General features: G+C 37.8%; 1 protein-coding gene across 1 annotated transcript in view; it reads right to left on the bottom strand.

Moving 5' to 3' along the window:
* Positions 1–1,569: 1,569 nt before the first annotated feature.
* Positions 1,570–16,870, bottom strand: part of LOC135730854 (zonadhesin) — a 32,381-nt gene continuing 17,080 nt past the window's right edge. The window contains exons 51-67 of the mRNA XM_065248832.2: positions 15,623–15,864; positions 15,035–15,199; positions 14,809–14,936; positions 14,245–14,516; positions 13,449–13,657; positions 13,192–13,336; positions 11,739–11,986; positions 11,455–11,584; positions 11,072–11,273; positions 10,603–10,764; positions 10,320–10,450; positions 4,920–5,122; positions 4,683–4,818; positions 4,331–4,474; positions 3,911–4,001; positions 3,731–3,777; positions 1,570–2,461 (exon numbers count right to left, since the gene is read on the bottom strand). Coding sequence (XP_065104904.2) covers positions 2,385–2,461; positions 3,731–3,777; positions 3,911–4,001; positions 4,331–4,474; positions 4,683–4,818; positions 4,920–5,122; positions 10,320–10,450; positions 10,603–10,764; positions 11,072–11,273; positions 11,455–11,584; positions 11,739–11,986; positions 13,192–13,336; positions 13,449–13,657; positions 14,245–14,516; positions 14,809–14,936; positions 15,035–15,199; positions 15,623–15,864 — 2,732 coding nt within the window. The 3' untranslated portion in view covers positions 1,570–2,384. The remainder of the gene's footprint in view (positions 2,462–3,730; positions 3,778–3,910; positions 4,002–4,330; positions 4,475–4,682; positions 4,819–4,919; positions 5,123–10,319; positions 10,451–10,602; positions 10,765–11,071; positions 11,274–11,454; positions 11,585–11,738; positions 11,987–13,191; positions 13,337–13,448; positions 13,658–14,244; positions 14,517–14,808; positions 14,937–15,034; positions 15,200–15,622; positions 15,865–16,870) is intronic.

Genomic DNA, 16,870 nt, shown 5'->3' with positions numbered 1-16,870 from the left:
CATAAAGGAGCCGTTTTGACTGGTAGTCATTCCAAAAGGTCACAAGTCTAAACTGCAGACCTCTGTGTCTTAAGCCTGCTAGTGTCCACAAATATTTATTTTCACTGCTTATGTGCAAATTCATTTTTTTAAGTAGCCTATAATCACTCCAAGGCTTATCAAAGGTGGAGCTTGTGTTATTTGATTTATGCTCACCTGTAATACAGTGCATTCGTATGATGGCTTTACTAGAGATGTCTATGGCATCAGTACCATGTAAACACACAATGCATCGTAGGACTTAAAAAATTTTTTACGGTCATCAATAATGGGATCATCTTTTGCATCAGAATGACCTTAACCATCTCCCGCTAGATTCCAGCTTAGAACCAGGTCAGATCCTGTCCACTCAGTGCTATTGATTTCTGTGCATTCGCATTGAACATCAATAATTTACACAGAGCTGTAATCTTCAAGCCCTTTGGCTGTACCGATAATCAATAATCAACTGACGTAGTGCATCACCCTTTGTTTTAGCATCAATGTTTACATATCTGTGCTCATTTGCTGAGTGCATTTGTGCTCCTACTGTAAAACTATATACGCATTTGGACTGAAAACCTTTTGTTGTGGAATATTGCACAGAGTTTGTCTTTGACGTCATTGAATATAAGCTCTTGAATGTTTAGACTTAGTAGCCCATTGATGTATCAAGACATCACAAAATGTGTTTTTAAAACCATATTGTGTAATATGCTGATTCTATGCATATTACTATGGAGTATGTAATTATTTCTGTTATGGTTATAAGTTATAAGTTTTGGTGCGGTTAGATTATATATTGTAGAAGGAAAAGTTTACCATTTTATTTGACTTGTGCTTTCCAAGGCATCAATTGATTTAATTTTATTGGTACAAAATTCGAACGAACATGTTCATTTTGTTGTGTTAGCACTTTATTTAAATATTTGTAACTTATAGTTTTTTGGAAGAATAGGAATGTTCGAAACTGGTTGCTGGATTATTTGTTTATGTAGTTTGTTAAGAAAACTGTATTTATGTTATTATCACCTCTTAAAGGAAAACACCACTGTTTTTAATATTTTACTATGTTCTCACCTTAACTTAGACAAACTAGTACATACCTGTCTTTTTTCAATGTGTGCACTTAATCTTTGTATAGCACGTCGTGAATGTGTTAGCATTTAGCCTAGCCCCATTCATTCCTTAGGATCCAAACAGGGATGAATTTACAAGCCACCAAACACTATCATGTATTCAATGCTTTCATTTAAAGACTGTTACATGAGTAGTTACACAAGTAAGTATGGTGGCACAAAATAAAACGTGGCTGCAAACTAAGTGCTCTTCGCCATACAATATAGTTCTCTTTTTATTTTCGCTTTAAAAATCAGCACACTTTATTTTTTGCCACCATACTTACTCGTGTGACTACTCATGTAACATTAAATAGGGAAAACATGGAAGTGTTGTGTGGCTTCTAAATTCATCCCTGTTTGGATCCTTAAGAATGAATGGGGCTAGGCTAAATGCTAACACATTCACAACGCGCTGTACAAAGATTAAAAGTGCACACATTGAAAAAAGATAGGTATGTATTGATTTGTCTTAGTTGAGGTAAGGACATAGTAAAATATTGAAAAACGGTGGTGTTTTCCTTTAATAAGTCAAATCACAAAACAGAATATTTAAATAGCAGTGTCCTTTAATTTTCAGTTTTATTCCAGTCCTTGTAACCACTGCATTTACCTAATGTCTGTATTTTAAGTTTCCAAAATGATGATGACACTTGGAGTGTTCCCAGGTTTATGAATTGTTAAAACAATATGTTTCATATTGAGATTGTATTGTATAATTAGACATTTGAGAATTGCCAAGAAGTGCCAAGAAGCTCCTCTAGATGAACAGTCTTTTGGCACTCCTTAATCATTTAGATAGCTGATAAAGAAAGTTCACTTTTATTTTCTCCTGTTATGCCTTGAAGTACAACACTGTTTAAACTCACAAGTGTCAGAGTTGTTGGAAACGTGTGGTGTTGATTTTTGGATCGTTGCACTTGAATAAATGCAACAAGGGCATAAATTGTCTTTTTTGCTTGTTTTTCAAAAAAATCCAGAAATGTGTTAGTATTTGAAGTATGTTGGTAGTAAAAACAATTTATTTTAATTTATTCACAAACATTTTATAATTGCATGTATTCCCCCAATCATAATACATTAAAAATGATTTAAAAAGAACTTTTAAAAATAAGTTACAGCACATTAACAGAAATTGGGGAATTGCCCGTTACTGCACATATTCCCAAACACATTCAAAATTGACACATTCAAAAGTCAATAAATACAGACACAAATGTTTGCTTATCAGCAGATTAATGTTGCAAATCAGAATGTTGTATAGTGAAGCACTTCATTGTTTGTCTCCTGCTGCTTATCAGAATCCAAATTTTTATAGTGATGATCTGTGAAAATATTTAAGACATACTGTTATTATACTGTAAAAGCACTATATGGGTGATTCTCACGAAACCATTGAAACACCATGGCACTAATGATTTTAGCTATAAAATGTGTAATATAGTAATATTAAAAAGCATCAGAATGAACACAATACTGTGTTCTACCTTGCACAATGTGTGATTTCAACATAAGAATTTATAATTTGTCAATTTTATCTCATTTTCTGCTAAAATTCTCATTACCGCAATGTGTCCGGCTGTGTTTGAACATGCGTTATGTTGTAATTTAATTAAATTAACACAAAAATATTTAGAAAAAAAATAAATGGATGTTTTGCTAGACTACTTTAGATGACAGAAAAAATATTTACTGAATATTCATGTATAATAATAATGAAGAAAAATTAGGAAAATGATGTGTCCATGCCTGATGTTCTCATCCTCCGCAACACTTTTTGAGAACAGTTTAAGCACACATACAGAATTTTAATAAAGTTTGATTTTGAGTGACCAAGCACATGGACCAGTTACTTCAAGATGGCTACCAGGTAAGATCATTTTTTTTACAGTTAATTTGAAATATTGTCTTGTCAGAATGCTTACACGACATTTTGATTATCATTACCGCAACAGATGCTTATTAAATGTTAATTTAATTAATAGAAGCATAATACTTTGATTTTAAATGCATGTGCAGAATCTCCAAATTATGTTCTTTCAGGTTTGTGTCATGTCATTTTGAAAATATGTCAGTGTTGATGTTTTCTGACTGTTGCGGTAATGAGATTTTTAGGACAAATTTTTTAAATTATGTTGCAAAAAGTGTTAAATGATAAGTAAAAGTGTTTAAATTAATGTTCCCATTTACTCCAGACTTTGTTTTTCAATGTCTGGTGGGAAAAAAAGTAAATTTAAGCAATTTTTACATTTTCATGCTTGACATTTTTAAAACCAAGTTTTCGTGAGAATCACCCATATAGACAGGTTCTCATTTAAGCTTAAGTTCATATAAACCAGGTGTTCTCAAACTTTATACAGCAAACTTATTTTGTTTAAATTACATAGTTACAAGTTATACTTTTTAAATGATCTTAAAAGCTTTCATAAAATCATCAGAAGCAAGACTGACTAATAATACAACACAATTATATAATTTTTAACAAATGAACCCCCTGGCTAAGCATAGAGGACCACCAGGGGTCCCTGGACCTCACTTTGAGAACCCCTTTTATAAAAAACAGAAAAAACGAAAGATAATCTGTTATCACATACCCGTTTCCTTCAGCTCAATTCTCCTTGAATCGCTCTTCTTTTTGCGACTATTAGAAATTAACAAAACACATTAAAAATACATGAAAAACTAAAAATATGAAATGTTTTGTACTTGGCTAAGTGATTTGATTATTTTATTTTAAGATCATAGTTACATAGCTGTTTTTGAAAGGCCTTTACCTGCATCTCTTGCACATGCACGCGGTTGCTGTGATTATTAGAATGATGCCAAGGGGCACAAAGACTCCGATCAAAATAATACTTGTTAGATCTATCAAACAAAAGACATTAAAAACATTAAACTAATATCATAAGCATGCAAAATGTATGCTCTATGAAGAGCTGCTGTATGTGTCTAAAATGCTTGTTTTAAAACTTATTTGGATATTGAAGTTTAACATTATCATCACGGGTACACTAGAAATACATAAACAACAACATCAAAAAAATTAATCTAGTTTATGACTTTAAAGACACCGCAAAAAATCTTTAAGGTTTAGATTTTACATTTACATTCAATGCTTTGCAATGAAGTGATTGAATATAGCAAAATTGATTTTAGGACATTTTACTGAACACAGTTTGTTCAGTATTACATACCTAAGCCTTCTTCAGCCGGTGTTTTGAAGATCTCACAATCTTTGCCCTCAAAACCCTCAGCACACATGCAGGTGTACCCAGAGCCATCGGACGTCTCTTCACAGGTTCCATCATTCAGACAGGGTGAACTCAAACACGGACTCACTGACAGAAAGAGAGGACAAATATAGATCATTTCTGAACATTAAGGCATCACGTATCTGAAACACGATTATTTCATTCATATAACATCCATGGCATCCAGAAAGCATGAAAGTGTCTCTGCTTATTTGCATATTTTCCGTTGATCGTGAATATCTGCATGAACGCAATATCATGCACGCAGTCAGTTGTGATACCATCAAGGACTCACATTTATAACAGTCACGTCTGGTGTCAAACACAGTGCAGATCTCCATGTCTCCACAGCCCTTTGGTTGGCACACAGCACCAGTGGTGGTACTTTCACAGCTCTGTGAACAGTCCTCTGTTACGAACACTTCCTTCAGCTGTATGTGGAAGATTATAGAGAAAGATTATCAGTCCTATGACATCTTGTTTTGAATATTTCTTCTAATCGGTTACATTGTACTCCCATATAAAGGCTTACCGCATAGTAGCGACCCAGATATGTGCACCCACACTGGTTGAAAGGCACGCAGTCGTTGTCACTCAGAGCAAATCCAGGGTTACATTGACATCCCTCCAAAAGCTGTGTCTGCTCACAATCTGAAGGAGCTGCCAGATCAGCACAGGACGCCGGGCACGGAGTCATTGAGGTTGAATAAGTGCTGTTGGGCCCACATTCCAAAACTGAAGATAGATAAGAAATCAGGATTATTACATTATTATTATTTAGTTGTTCATTTATGCTGTTTCAATTTAGTTTTAGTGATGAATTAACTGATATTATTATAATGTTTTTAACCACTTCACTGTCACCCACACCTTCTGAGTGTTGGGGGAGGTTAAAAGTTGAAGTTCACCTTCAAATTAATATAACTTTCCTTAATTTTGGGCTTGTTTTACAGAAGGCAATTTAAAGTTTTTCACTGAAGTTTCTGTAGGTGAAAATATACAGAAAAAATATAGCAATTTAAATTATTTAAATAATTAAAAATAATGCAATAAAATATTGATTTTATAAAAAATTATAAATGTAATTATTTCACAAAAGTAATAGTGAAAACATTAAGCCATAAGTCTCAAGTAGTTGTGATCTAAATTTCAAGTTAAAATCACAAAAACTGAGGTACGTGTCACACTTTTAGTGGTTTTACCAACAACGGCCACTAGGTGTCAACGGTTTGCTGCATACTCTTATCATAAATGAATAAATTACTGTAACTGCATTATTATTACTGCTAAAAATTTTGACATATGAAAACTACATTCTTAGAGCTTTCGAACCATAAATAGTTTGTCAACATATTTTGTTGATTTATACCAGTATATAGTGTTATGAATATATACAATTAATATGTATTCCTGGGGGGGTCAGGTTACAAAACTGCCACTACATTATTTCTATCATCAGATGACTTTGAAATATACATTCTGAGAACTTCCAGTGATTTATAGTTTATCAAGATTTGTGGGGTTTAGAGTAGGGGTTTAGTGTTATAAATATGTAAAAACAAATTGAGCCTCAATGTGGGCCCGTGACCTTTTAGAAATTGACTCACTACGTAATTTCTTTCCCAAAATAGTGATGATATGTGAAAAAGACTACACACTTAGAGCTTTCCAATATATAGTTTGTCAAAATTGTTTAAGTTTAGAACAGGGTATTAGTGCTATTCATAATTATGTAAAAACAAATTGGTTCCATCTGTGGGCACGTGACATTTTAGAAACTGACTCTCACTACGTCATAATTTTCGAAAATTATGATGAAATATAAAAACAACACTCTTAGAGTTTTCCAACGATATATAGTTTGTCATGATTCAATAAGAATTTATAAGCAAAACACTAAAGTATTTGTAGGCGTCCTGCTGGTGGGACAGTGACATTTAGCAGGATATAAATGTTTGACACACTCTTATCATAAATGAATCGCTTACTCTGTATTCCAGAGGCTTAGACCTTTCCAACAATATATAGTTTGTCATGATTCAATAAACATTGACATCCACAAAAGTAAACCTAGTTGTTCCTCTAGGAACAGTGACAGTTAAGTGTCACGGTCCTGTCAGACATCTGTGCTAGATGTAGGTCTGAGTGCATCTGGCAGGACCGTGATAGTATTATGTTCTGTGTGGGGACATGTGGAATCACGTTGTGTGCGTGGTTTCCACATGTTCCCGGTGTCTTGTTGCTGTCATGTTCTTGCCAGACCTTAGTATAGGTTCAGGTCTGTGTTAGAGAGCAAGATCATGGCAGCATTGTGTCTACGTGGGAACACGTGTGTTTCACATCATATCTGTGTAACACGTGTTCCCAGTGTTTTGTGGCTGTCATGGTCTTGCCTGACTCTGGTTATAATCCAGGTCGGATGTTGGCAAGATTATGGCAGCATTGTGTTTATGTGGGAACACGTGTGTTTTCACATCATGTATGTGTGACACGTGTTCCCAGTGTCTTGTCACTTTTACCCTACTCCCTTATGTACTCGTGTCTTAAGTGATTAACTAGGTTCACCTGTTCCCCATTGATGTGCTGTCTATTTAATGCCCTTGTGTTCTCTGTGTGGTGTGCGTGCGTTGTCGTATTCAGTGTTTATGTATCCTGTGACCTGTGCAGTTATTTCCCGTGTTTGTGTTTCATCACAGTGTTTCGGTTATCTTCTGTTTTACCCCCTCGTGGGTGTTTCTGTTATCCCTTTTTGTAAATAAATCATAGTTATATTTTTATACATCTTTGCGTTTGGGTTCTCCTTTTGTTTTCCACTTCCCGGTGTTTAACCGGTCGTGACAGAACGCACGCACCAAAACTGAACCCAGCGAGGATGTTTGCTGGCAGCCGCCTGGCGATACGGGGAAGAGGATCCCGTCCCGCATACGAGTCGGGTTACGAGTTTAATGACCCACTCGTATGCGGACCCGAGGTGAATGCCAGGCGGCGACCAACTGGGCTTGCTGGACCCCGCCAGACTCAGTCCAGCGTGAGGGGGATTATGACCGGCGCCATCAGGATGGGGAGGTCGAATTCCGTCTCCCCGACGCTAGAGACTTCCCCAGTGACCAGTGGCCTTTCAGAGCTCCCGGTGTCTGGACGAAGGAGGAGGAGAACAAGGAAAGTCTCGCAGCCGGCACAGTCGGAGACACGTCATCCGCCGGTGCAGCCGGAGACACGTCATCCGCCGGTGCAGCCGGAGGCACGTCATCCGCCGGTGCAGCCGGAGGCACGTCATCCGCCGGTGCAGCCGGAGGCACGTCATCCGCCGGTGCAGCCGGAGGCACGTCATCCGCCGGTGCAGCCGGAGGCACGTCATCCGCCGGTGCAGCCGGAGACACGTCATCCGCCGGTGCAGCCGGAGACACGTCATCCGCCGGTGCAGCCGGAGACACGTCATCCGCCGGTGCAGCCGGAGACACGTCATCCGCCGGTGCAGCCGGAGACACGTCATCCGCCGGTGCAGCCGGAGACACGTCATCCGCCGGCGCAGCCGGAGACACGTCACCAGTCGGCTTTTCAGCCGCGGGACTGTAAGACTCATGTTCCCCATGGACATTTTGTTTCCCCTGTTTTTGCCCCACCACCCCTTCATCATATATTGTTTTTGTTAAATCACCCCAATCCGTTTGTTACGTATGTCTGTTTACCTTTGTTGTTTGTGGTAATGTTGTCGTGGTTGTCTTCTGTTGTGCAGTCTTTCGTTCCTCGTGTTTAATGTTTTTGTTCATGGCGTCTTGTATCCGCCTTTAAAGAGGGGGGTACTGTCACGGTCCTGTCAGACATCTGTGCTAGATGTAGGTCTGAGTGCATCTGGCAGGACCGTGATAGTATTATGTTCTGTGTGGGGACATGTGGAATCACGTTGTGTGCGTGGTTTCCACATGTTCCCGGTGTCTTGTTGCTGTCATGTTCTTGCCAGACCTTAGTATAGGTTCAGGTCTGTGTTAGAGAGCAAGATCATGGCAGCATTGTGTCTACGTGGGAACACGTGTGTTTCACATCATATCTGTGTAACACGTGTTCCCAGTGTTTTGTGGCTGTCATGGTCTTGCCTGACTCTGGTTATAATCCAGGTCGGATGTTGGCAAGATTATGGCAGCATTGTGTTTATGTGGGAACACGTGTGTTTTCACATCATGTATGTGTGACACGTGTTCCCAGTGTCTTGTCACTTTTACCCTACTCCCTTATGTACTCGTGTCTTAAGTGATTAACTAGGTTCACCTGTTCCCCATTGATGTGCTGTCTATTTAATGCCCTTGTGTTCTCTGTGTGGTGTGCGTGCGTTGTCGTATTCAGTGTTTATGTATCCTGTGACCTGTGCAGTTATTTCCCGTGTTTGTGTTTCATCACAGTGTTTCGGTTATCTTCTGTTTTACCCCCTCGTGGGTGTTTCTGTTATCCCTTTTTGTAAATAAATCATAGTTATATTTTTATACATCTTTGCGTTTGGGTTCTCCTTTTGTTTTCCACTTCCCGGTGTTTAACCGGTCGTGACATTAAGTGGTTTTAATTTCATGTTTTTAATGTCAAATATTTTCTCATGGCCCTGTTTTGTTATAAATAAATGTTGATAATAAGTGCCATTTCAATTGAAATTTACTTCTTTACAACTGTCCTAAATTTAAAGAATATAATGATTTAAAATGTAACACTAGTTTCAATTCACATAATAATTTTTTTTGATTTTTGGGTAACATTTTACAACAAGGTTTCATTCATTAGTTAATTCATTATATAGATAAGCACTATGGGTGGTTTCCAGGACAGGGCTTATCCTACTCCCAGACAACAATTCATGTTTCAGCTGCCTTAATTTAAAAACACCTTGTATTGACATACTGTATGTTAAAAGATATCAGTACGACTTATAAACGACTTAAATGCCCTAATCTAACTTAGGCCTAATCCTGGATTAATCTACACCCTGTCCAAAAAACCGCCCCTTAATGTTTACAACATTTATACATTTTTGTTAATGTTAGTTAAAGGTGCAATGTGGGACTTTAAGCGGCATCCTAGCAATGAGACTGTGAATTTCAACCAATGGCTCAGTCCAGAGTTCACCCGTTCCTTTCCAGACGCATGGTAAAGCTACGTAAACTGCCACAGGACAAACACGTCATCATCTGAGACAACGTAGTAACAAAACACGCTTTTTAAAACAGTTTGACCGTTTAGGGATAATGTAGATACATGATGTTCCATGTAACGGGGGATTCGGTGTATATAGAGGTAATAGGTAATAAAAACAATACAGTTCATTATGTAACGCCACTGATGATATAATGTATATTATATTGTATTTCTGTCAAGCAATTCTTCTGAAGTCCCACATTGCACCTTTAAAACAAATATAGTTGTTCATTCCTAGTTCATGTTAAAGGAGGGGTGCATGATTTTTGATAAACACTTTGGTAAAGGGAGTCAGGCCGACTACCAAAACACACTTGTAGCCAATCAGCAGTAAGGGGCGTGTCTACTAGTTGACATCGTTGCCTGGGTTGCATATGTGTGTGGCCGGTCTTTCAATAGAATGTCCAGATTCTATTGGGTGGGGGTGTGTTTGTTTAGGTGATTTCAAATGTCAACATTGGCTTTCAGAGATCATGCACCCCCCCCATTAACTAATATAGTTCACTAATATTAACAAATTATTAGTGGTTGTAAAGTGTTACCACATTTTAAGTCAATAACACTATTGAGAATGCACTTAAGAAAGAGAACTAAGTGCATACTGTAGTTGAAATTATGCACACTCCATGTATTCATAAGTGATAATCTGTAAGAAAGTGTTTATATTGCTACAAACTGGCTAAACCTCAGTCTAAGCAGTTTTTGTAAATTATGTATTGTATTTGTTGTGTAAAAGAACACAAGTCTGTCATACCGCAACCAAGCTGTTGTCGCCACGGCCCCAGTTTGACCCCCTCATCTTGGCAAGCCCGAGCGTAGACAGCGTAATTTTCACAGCGCAGTACTTCACTGCCCTGCTCAGCACACAGGTCAAACACACAGTCCCTGTAAAAAACACGGACAGTCTTAGTCACTTTATCTCATTATCTAATTTAAAGTCCAAGTAACGCATCTCTCCCAAACATAAATATTTCTCTGTGTTTTTTATCCGACGGTTACATCAGATAGTGCTTAAGAGATTAACACATATTACTCACTCTTGGAAGATGTCTGGAGGAATCTGAGCATTGCAGTCAGCAAAAGGACCTGCAGGGTCACTGAGAGCCCCACACTGTTTATTCCCATTTAACTCATTCAGCTGAGCTTCCGTGCAGCCGGTCGTCTCGAAGCCTGAATCTGGATCTTCTTCCACTTCACGCCTGATAGAGGATTTAGGGATAGGACAAAAATTGTTTCCTCTGTTTCTCATGAAATTCATTTTGTAGATAGTACTCAAATGTCTATGCACAATTATTAGACAAAGATAAAAAAACTCCTTAAAAATATACTAAATGCACCTCATTTTGTTTTGGAAAACATCCAGCATGTGTACTGTAAGTAAAGGGTGGCTAAAATAAAAGCTAGTTTTTATCCGGTTTTGATCAATGCATAATAACCATACTTCCTCTAGACTTAAATAGACTTGTTTTGGATAATGCATAATGCACTGTTTTGTATCTCTCTTACTTGTGCAGGTGTACCACTTTTGGTAGTACCGGGGTGCGAATAAGCATTGCATCTTTATCATTCACTCTCCAGCTGTCTCCAAACTCATTGAGGTTGCGGACAACTGTGCCGTCTGGTTTTGTGTAGTCATTATTGGAGCGTCCATCATAATTTCCACACAGTCCAAGCACACGAGATTTGTATACACTGGGCAGAGTCACCACTTTGGGAAGGGTAAACATAGAGAGACAGATAAGAGTTTGATAAGATGTCGTCCTTCGATAAATATGAAACAAATGCAAGCTGATCATGAAAGTTTGGGAAAGCCGCATTATATAGCTGTGTCAACTGTAAAGTCCCCTCAGATTTTGTTTATTTATTTTATGTCAATGTGCATTTCTTACCTGCTTGTATATTGCCATCGAAGCGCACAGAAAGGCCAAAGTCAGTTGAGAGCATAACAAAGCGAGACTTCATTTTTATGCTAACTCCCTTTACAGGACTGTAGGGTGGAGAAATGTTCTCACCATTTATCTGATGGAAGAAAACCATGCAAGAGATTCAGACTACATGCTATATCAAATCACTAAATAAAAACACTTATACACAAATACATATATGGTGTATTGCACAACAATTTATGGTTTGTTAAACTGCTATTGAGATTACACATGTCCAATGTCCTTACCAGCACTTTCTTTTTTTGAAGCATGCGAACAGTGATTCCATACACGTCCACATACACCTCACGAAGGAGAGACACGCGACTCAGGCCTCCTTGCCGTTGGTTTTTGCCGCGGACAGTGAAAGGTGTGAGGGAGCTGAGTGGACTGTTGCTTTGGGTTAGTACATAGGTATAGGGTCCTTGGTAATGGTGATTGAATTTGTCAAAGGTGCGATAGTGAGGGTCTCCAGCAATATTGCAGTCATCAAATTCTATAAAAAGCAAAACAGATTCTGGGTTATCTAAGTGTATAAATACTAAAATAAGCATTCATTAAACTCAGATGCAAGTATTAAATAGAAGTAAATAAAAAACTGGCAAAATACATTAAATAACTACTGTTGATATCAATTAGTACTGATAGGGGGCAGGGTTTCTCTCTCAATCCTGACAGATTTCAAGTGATCTCCTGGCTTTCTATGACATTTTGCACCTTGTTCTCTTCATGTGTTAAAAACTTATTCCCTGTGTTATTTCACTTTATTTATTATGACTCAACTTGTATACTTAAATTATCTGATTTCTTTCTTCAATAGCCCACTTAGAAATCCCCTTACTGATAAAAATGCTAATGTGTCAAATACTTATTTTCTTCGCTGTATATCCGGAGCTCTGTATCAGTTCAACTGGACCTAAGCTATAGCTAACAAACAACTGTATGTAAATACAGAACAACACACTAAAGAAGTTATTACACCATTTAAAATTTTTATTTAAAAAATACTTACCCGAACCATTAAGCAGACATAGAATTTAGATGGTGGCAACAGTAAATAATAATAATAATAATAAAAATGCAATGTAATTTGTTCTTTACAGAGATAACAGCAACAAGGGAGATAAAGAGTGTTTTTTTCCTCCACAGCGTCCACCATTCTATGTGTCAAATGCATTTAAATGAATTAATTTAATATAATCACGTTAATTTAATACATTTAAATTGATAAAAACTAATTAAGCTGTAAGAATGTCGTTCTGAAATATAACTGCCATTTATCAGCATTGGCTACTACTTTAATTTAAGAGAATTATCCAAAAACGTCAGTACAGAAAACAATTATTTTATGAAATTTTATGTCGGAGCGGGATCTGAGCTCCATGAAAGTTTGTGTTCCATGTGCATATTTTTTACATTTCCTAAAGTAAATAAATAAAAAAATTCTTTATCATCAGTAATATGTGTTGCTAAGGATTTGGACAATTTTAAAAGCGATTTTCTCAATATTTCGATTTTTTGCACCCTTAGATTCCAGATTTTTCATAGTTGTATCTTGACCAAATTTGTCCTATCTTATTAAACCAATGGAAAGCTAATTTATTCAAGATGTATAAATCTCAATTTCGAAAAATTGACCATTATGACTAGTTTTGTGTCATAATTGTTCACATTCTCAGTATATGTCATTGCTCAACTCACTCTCAGGTTTACAGTAACGGTCTCCATTGTTGTCTAAAGCACAGACTGAGTTGTCGTCACATTCAAATGGCTTGCAAGACAGCTGCCCTCCAAGACTACAGCTGCACTTCTGGCTGCAATGATCTGTTACCCACGAATCTCCCACCTGAGATATATAAATGTCATTAGTGCAACTTTTTGGGATGTGGAATGTGATATGAAAATGCTGTGGAATAGATTTCACACACTATGACCCTAGTTAGATTTTATTTACTCACATCATGATATTCTCCAGTGCTGTCAACACATCCACAGCTCGAGAGTGGGACACACTTCCCATCACTTAACACAAAACCTGCATTACACTGGCAGCCTTCTACGCAGCTGTTTGGCGGCAACGGGCAGAATATGGAAAAGAGGTCGGCACAGGTGGGAGGACATGGCACGGTGCAGTCAGAATAGTGACTGTTGGGAGGGCATGGGAGAGCTAGAAACACACAAATGAAAAAGGTTTAACCGAATGATGCTTAATTGATAATTGAATTAAACAAATTTTGTTTATGCATGAACATTCATAGTTTTTATCAAGGCCTTCAGCTAAACATAGAGTATTGATGAAATGCACAGATATTGGTAGCCACCAAATGGTTGTCTACTTGAGATCAACTTTTTGGTTTCATATTTTGATAGTTCAGTACATAAAAATATTGATGAATTAAATGCTTTCTCTAAAACCATTTACGTCCTACTAGCAATACCAAGCAAATCATGTTAAAGGTCTGGGAATTTAACTAATAGTAAATATTTTCCACCTAAAGTTTTGTTTCAATGAAAAATGCCTCCAAATTGCAAATATAACTGTGTTTATTGAGGATGTGAATGGTGACATGTAGATAGTTGTCTATAGCATTGTTATATACATTGTAGGTCTTGGGTTGGCTTAAAGCAATGCTAAATGAGAACATTGGTTAAAGGTTTTTTGGTTTCATCAACAATACATTTCTTCTCCTTTTTAATCTTAAACATATTTTGTCTAATGTCACACTGTCAGTTATCTCTGACTCTTTCACTTACGACAGAAGGTGTTGTTCCTCCAGCTGATGGTGACTCCGCTGCTCTGACAGGCCTGTGCGTAAGCCTCAACGTTATCGCAAAGAGTGGACTGCATGCCATCATATTCACACATGTCATAGACACAGTTTCCAAGGAAGGCCTCTGGAGGAATGAGAGAGTGACAGGGCTTGAAGCGGTCGGACAGGATTGTCTCTCCACACTGTGACCTGTAGATTTCTTCTTCATTCTGATCACAGTTGGGATGGACATCAGGTCGTAAGTCGGGCTGGCAGCTGAGGATGAAGTAAAGAGAATTTGGATGGATGAGCACAACCCAAAAAAATAAAAACTAAACATCTAAAACCCACCATAAATGCATGTATTGTAGTTGGTGCCTGACATTTATGCTTTCATGTAAAGCAGCTTACATTGCATATAGAATCTACTTTTTAACAGTTTGTGTATTCATTTGACATCGAATCCACAGTTTTGCAAGAGCCATGCTTTACCAGTTGAGCTACATAAATATATTTATATATTTAACATGGTTGACTTTGGTCGGTTTTATTCTTTTCTGGTACGTACCCAGGATCACTGTCTCCCTCCGCCTTCCAGCTGTTGCCAAGCTCTATGACATCCTTGGCAGGTTTGCCGTTGGGCATCAAGTCGTCATCAGAGGAATCTCCATTGTAGTTACCGCACATACCACAAACCTATAGTGGGAAAGTTTAGGGACAGGAAAAATGTTTACTGAAAACTAAAAAAAAGACTAAAAATCAAGTAGTGTCATTCAACTTTTCCAGTTTGATACCTTGTTGAAATAGTCTCCTGGCACTGTGATCTCGATGTGGTGCACTCCATCAAACTTCACAATCAGACCAAAGTCAGTGTCTAGTACGCTGTTTACTCCACTAGCAAACACTTTCGCCTTGGCTTCTTTGATGTCATAGGGGGTCTTTATCCTACGTTCATTGAGCTAGTTGGTGGAGAGAAACGATGAGAATCAAAACCAAAACAGTCCAAGTAGATAGATGTAGCCTCCAAATGGGGGTGACTCCAAAAGTGGGTAGTACCTCCAAAAGGGTGGCCACAAAGCCATGCCATGTTTTGTAGCTCTTACACCATTTTGCACTTGCACTTAAAAATGTAAATGTAAACTTGTAAATCACAGAAATCTTTGAAGTCAAATAATTATTTTGGCTTTTTTGAGTATAAAACAATTATATTGCTTTATGTCACAGTATCTGATCTTTAAAAGTAATGACATCACTTAATACCCAACATTATAATCATATGTAGTGGGCATACAGTTCCAATGTCTTATCAGAGGATGGCATGCAGATGCAGCTTCGTTAAATACCCTCATCTATCTTTTCCTCTTTACATTTAGGGCTCTTACCAATACTCTGCCGCTTTTGCTGAGAGTGATGTTGGCAGTGGGCAGATGGATGGTCACAGAGCGAACATACGAAGCTTCTGGCAGACCGCGTTCTTCGTTCTTAGCCACGATGGTGAAGGGTGTCACCATAGAGCTGTTACATATCGCCACTAGCGTGTAAGTGCAGGTACCCATGTAGGTATGCATGATGCCATCAAAGGTGTAGTAGTGAGGATCACCAGCGATGTGACAAATGCCCACTCCTGCACAGAAGGGAGATGGTAAGATACGCATGCACAGGTGAAACTTCCTTTACTAGTTAATGCAATGCGGGGTATCTTTTATTCTTGTTTTGAGCTATGCTTGCACTAGTTCGAATGAGTATGCTAAGATCTTATTACAGTTTGTTTTCGATTATTGTCAACTCGATTCAAGCCAATTCATGCAAGTTTCAATTAATTTTAAAGGTGGAAAAGAGGATGTTTGTTTAATATATTTTTGCAATATTACTTGAAACTGTCTTTAATAAATGATAAAAGACTATTTATTAGGTGCACTGAAAGTAATAATATTAATATATGTCATCTGTGCATAAGGTACGGCCTTAAAAACATCAGCCAATCGTTGACGTAATCATTGCAGGAGCATTGGCCCTCTGGCTTGTCAATCACTGCCATTACGTTCCTTGTGAGAGACGTGCACGCTCCAGTAACTTTACACGAGTGGCGCATGCGCATAACGCATGAAACTCCGTCTTTAGTTTCGGTTTGTTTTCATTGTCAATCCTGCTTTCCTCCTCGAATTTGCACCATGGAAGAGAAGAAACCCGAAGGAGGACGTAAAAGAAAGACTTTTTAAGTCGCTGAGAAGAGGATTAAATGGTCAGAATAACGTAATCAAACCAGAGTCATTATTGGAGAAACATTTCAACACTGGAGAGCAATGAAGGAACAGAGAGGTGTCAAGACAGACGTGCAGTTCGCAAAAATTCTCCTCGACAGGTAACAGGTAACATTATTCTTTCTTTGTGGAATAATTATTGTTGTACTTTTATTCAGGTATATCGACATTGTTCTTGTACTGTAGTTGTAAGGCAGTGACCAGTCTGCTACATGCTAGTTGAAATGGGAGTAGCGTCGAATGATCTAACTTTACGTCTTATTTGTTTATTATCATATCATTTCACATAATGAATCCACTGACGTGACACAGCATTTGCCAGTGGTAAACAAACACTCGTGTTCAAATACTCGTGCACGAGTTTTGGAA

This window comes from Paramisgurnus dabryanus, chromosome 2, assembly GCF_030506205.2.
Source record: "Paramisgurnus dabryanus chromosome 2, PD_genome_1.1, whole genome shotgun sequence".
Taxonomy (NCBI): Eukaryota; Metazoa; Chordata; class Actinopteri; order Cypriniformes; family Cobitidae; genus Paramisgurnus; species Paramisgurnus dabryanus.
This window is presented reverse-complemented; position numbering and strand designations above follow the sequence as displayed.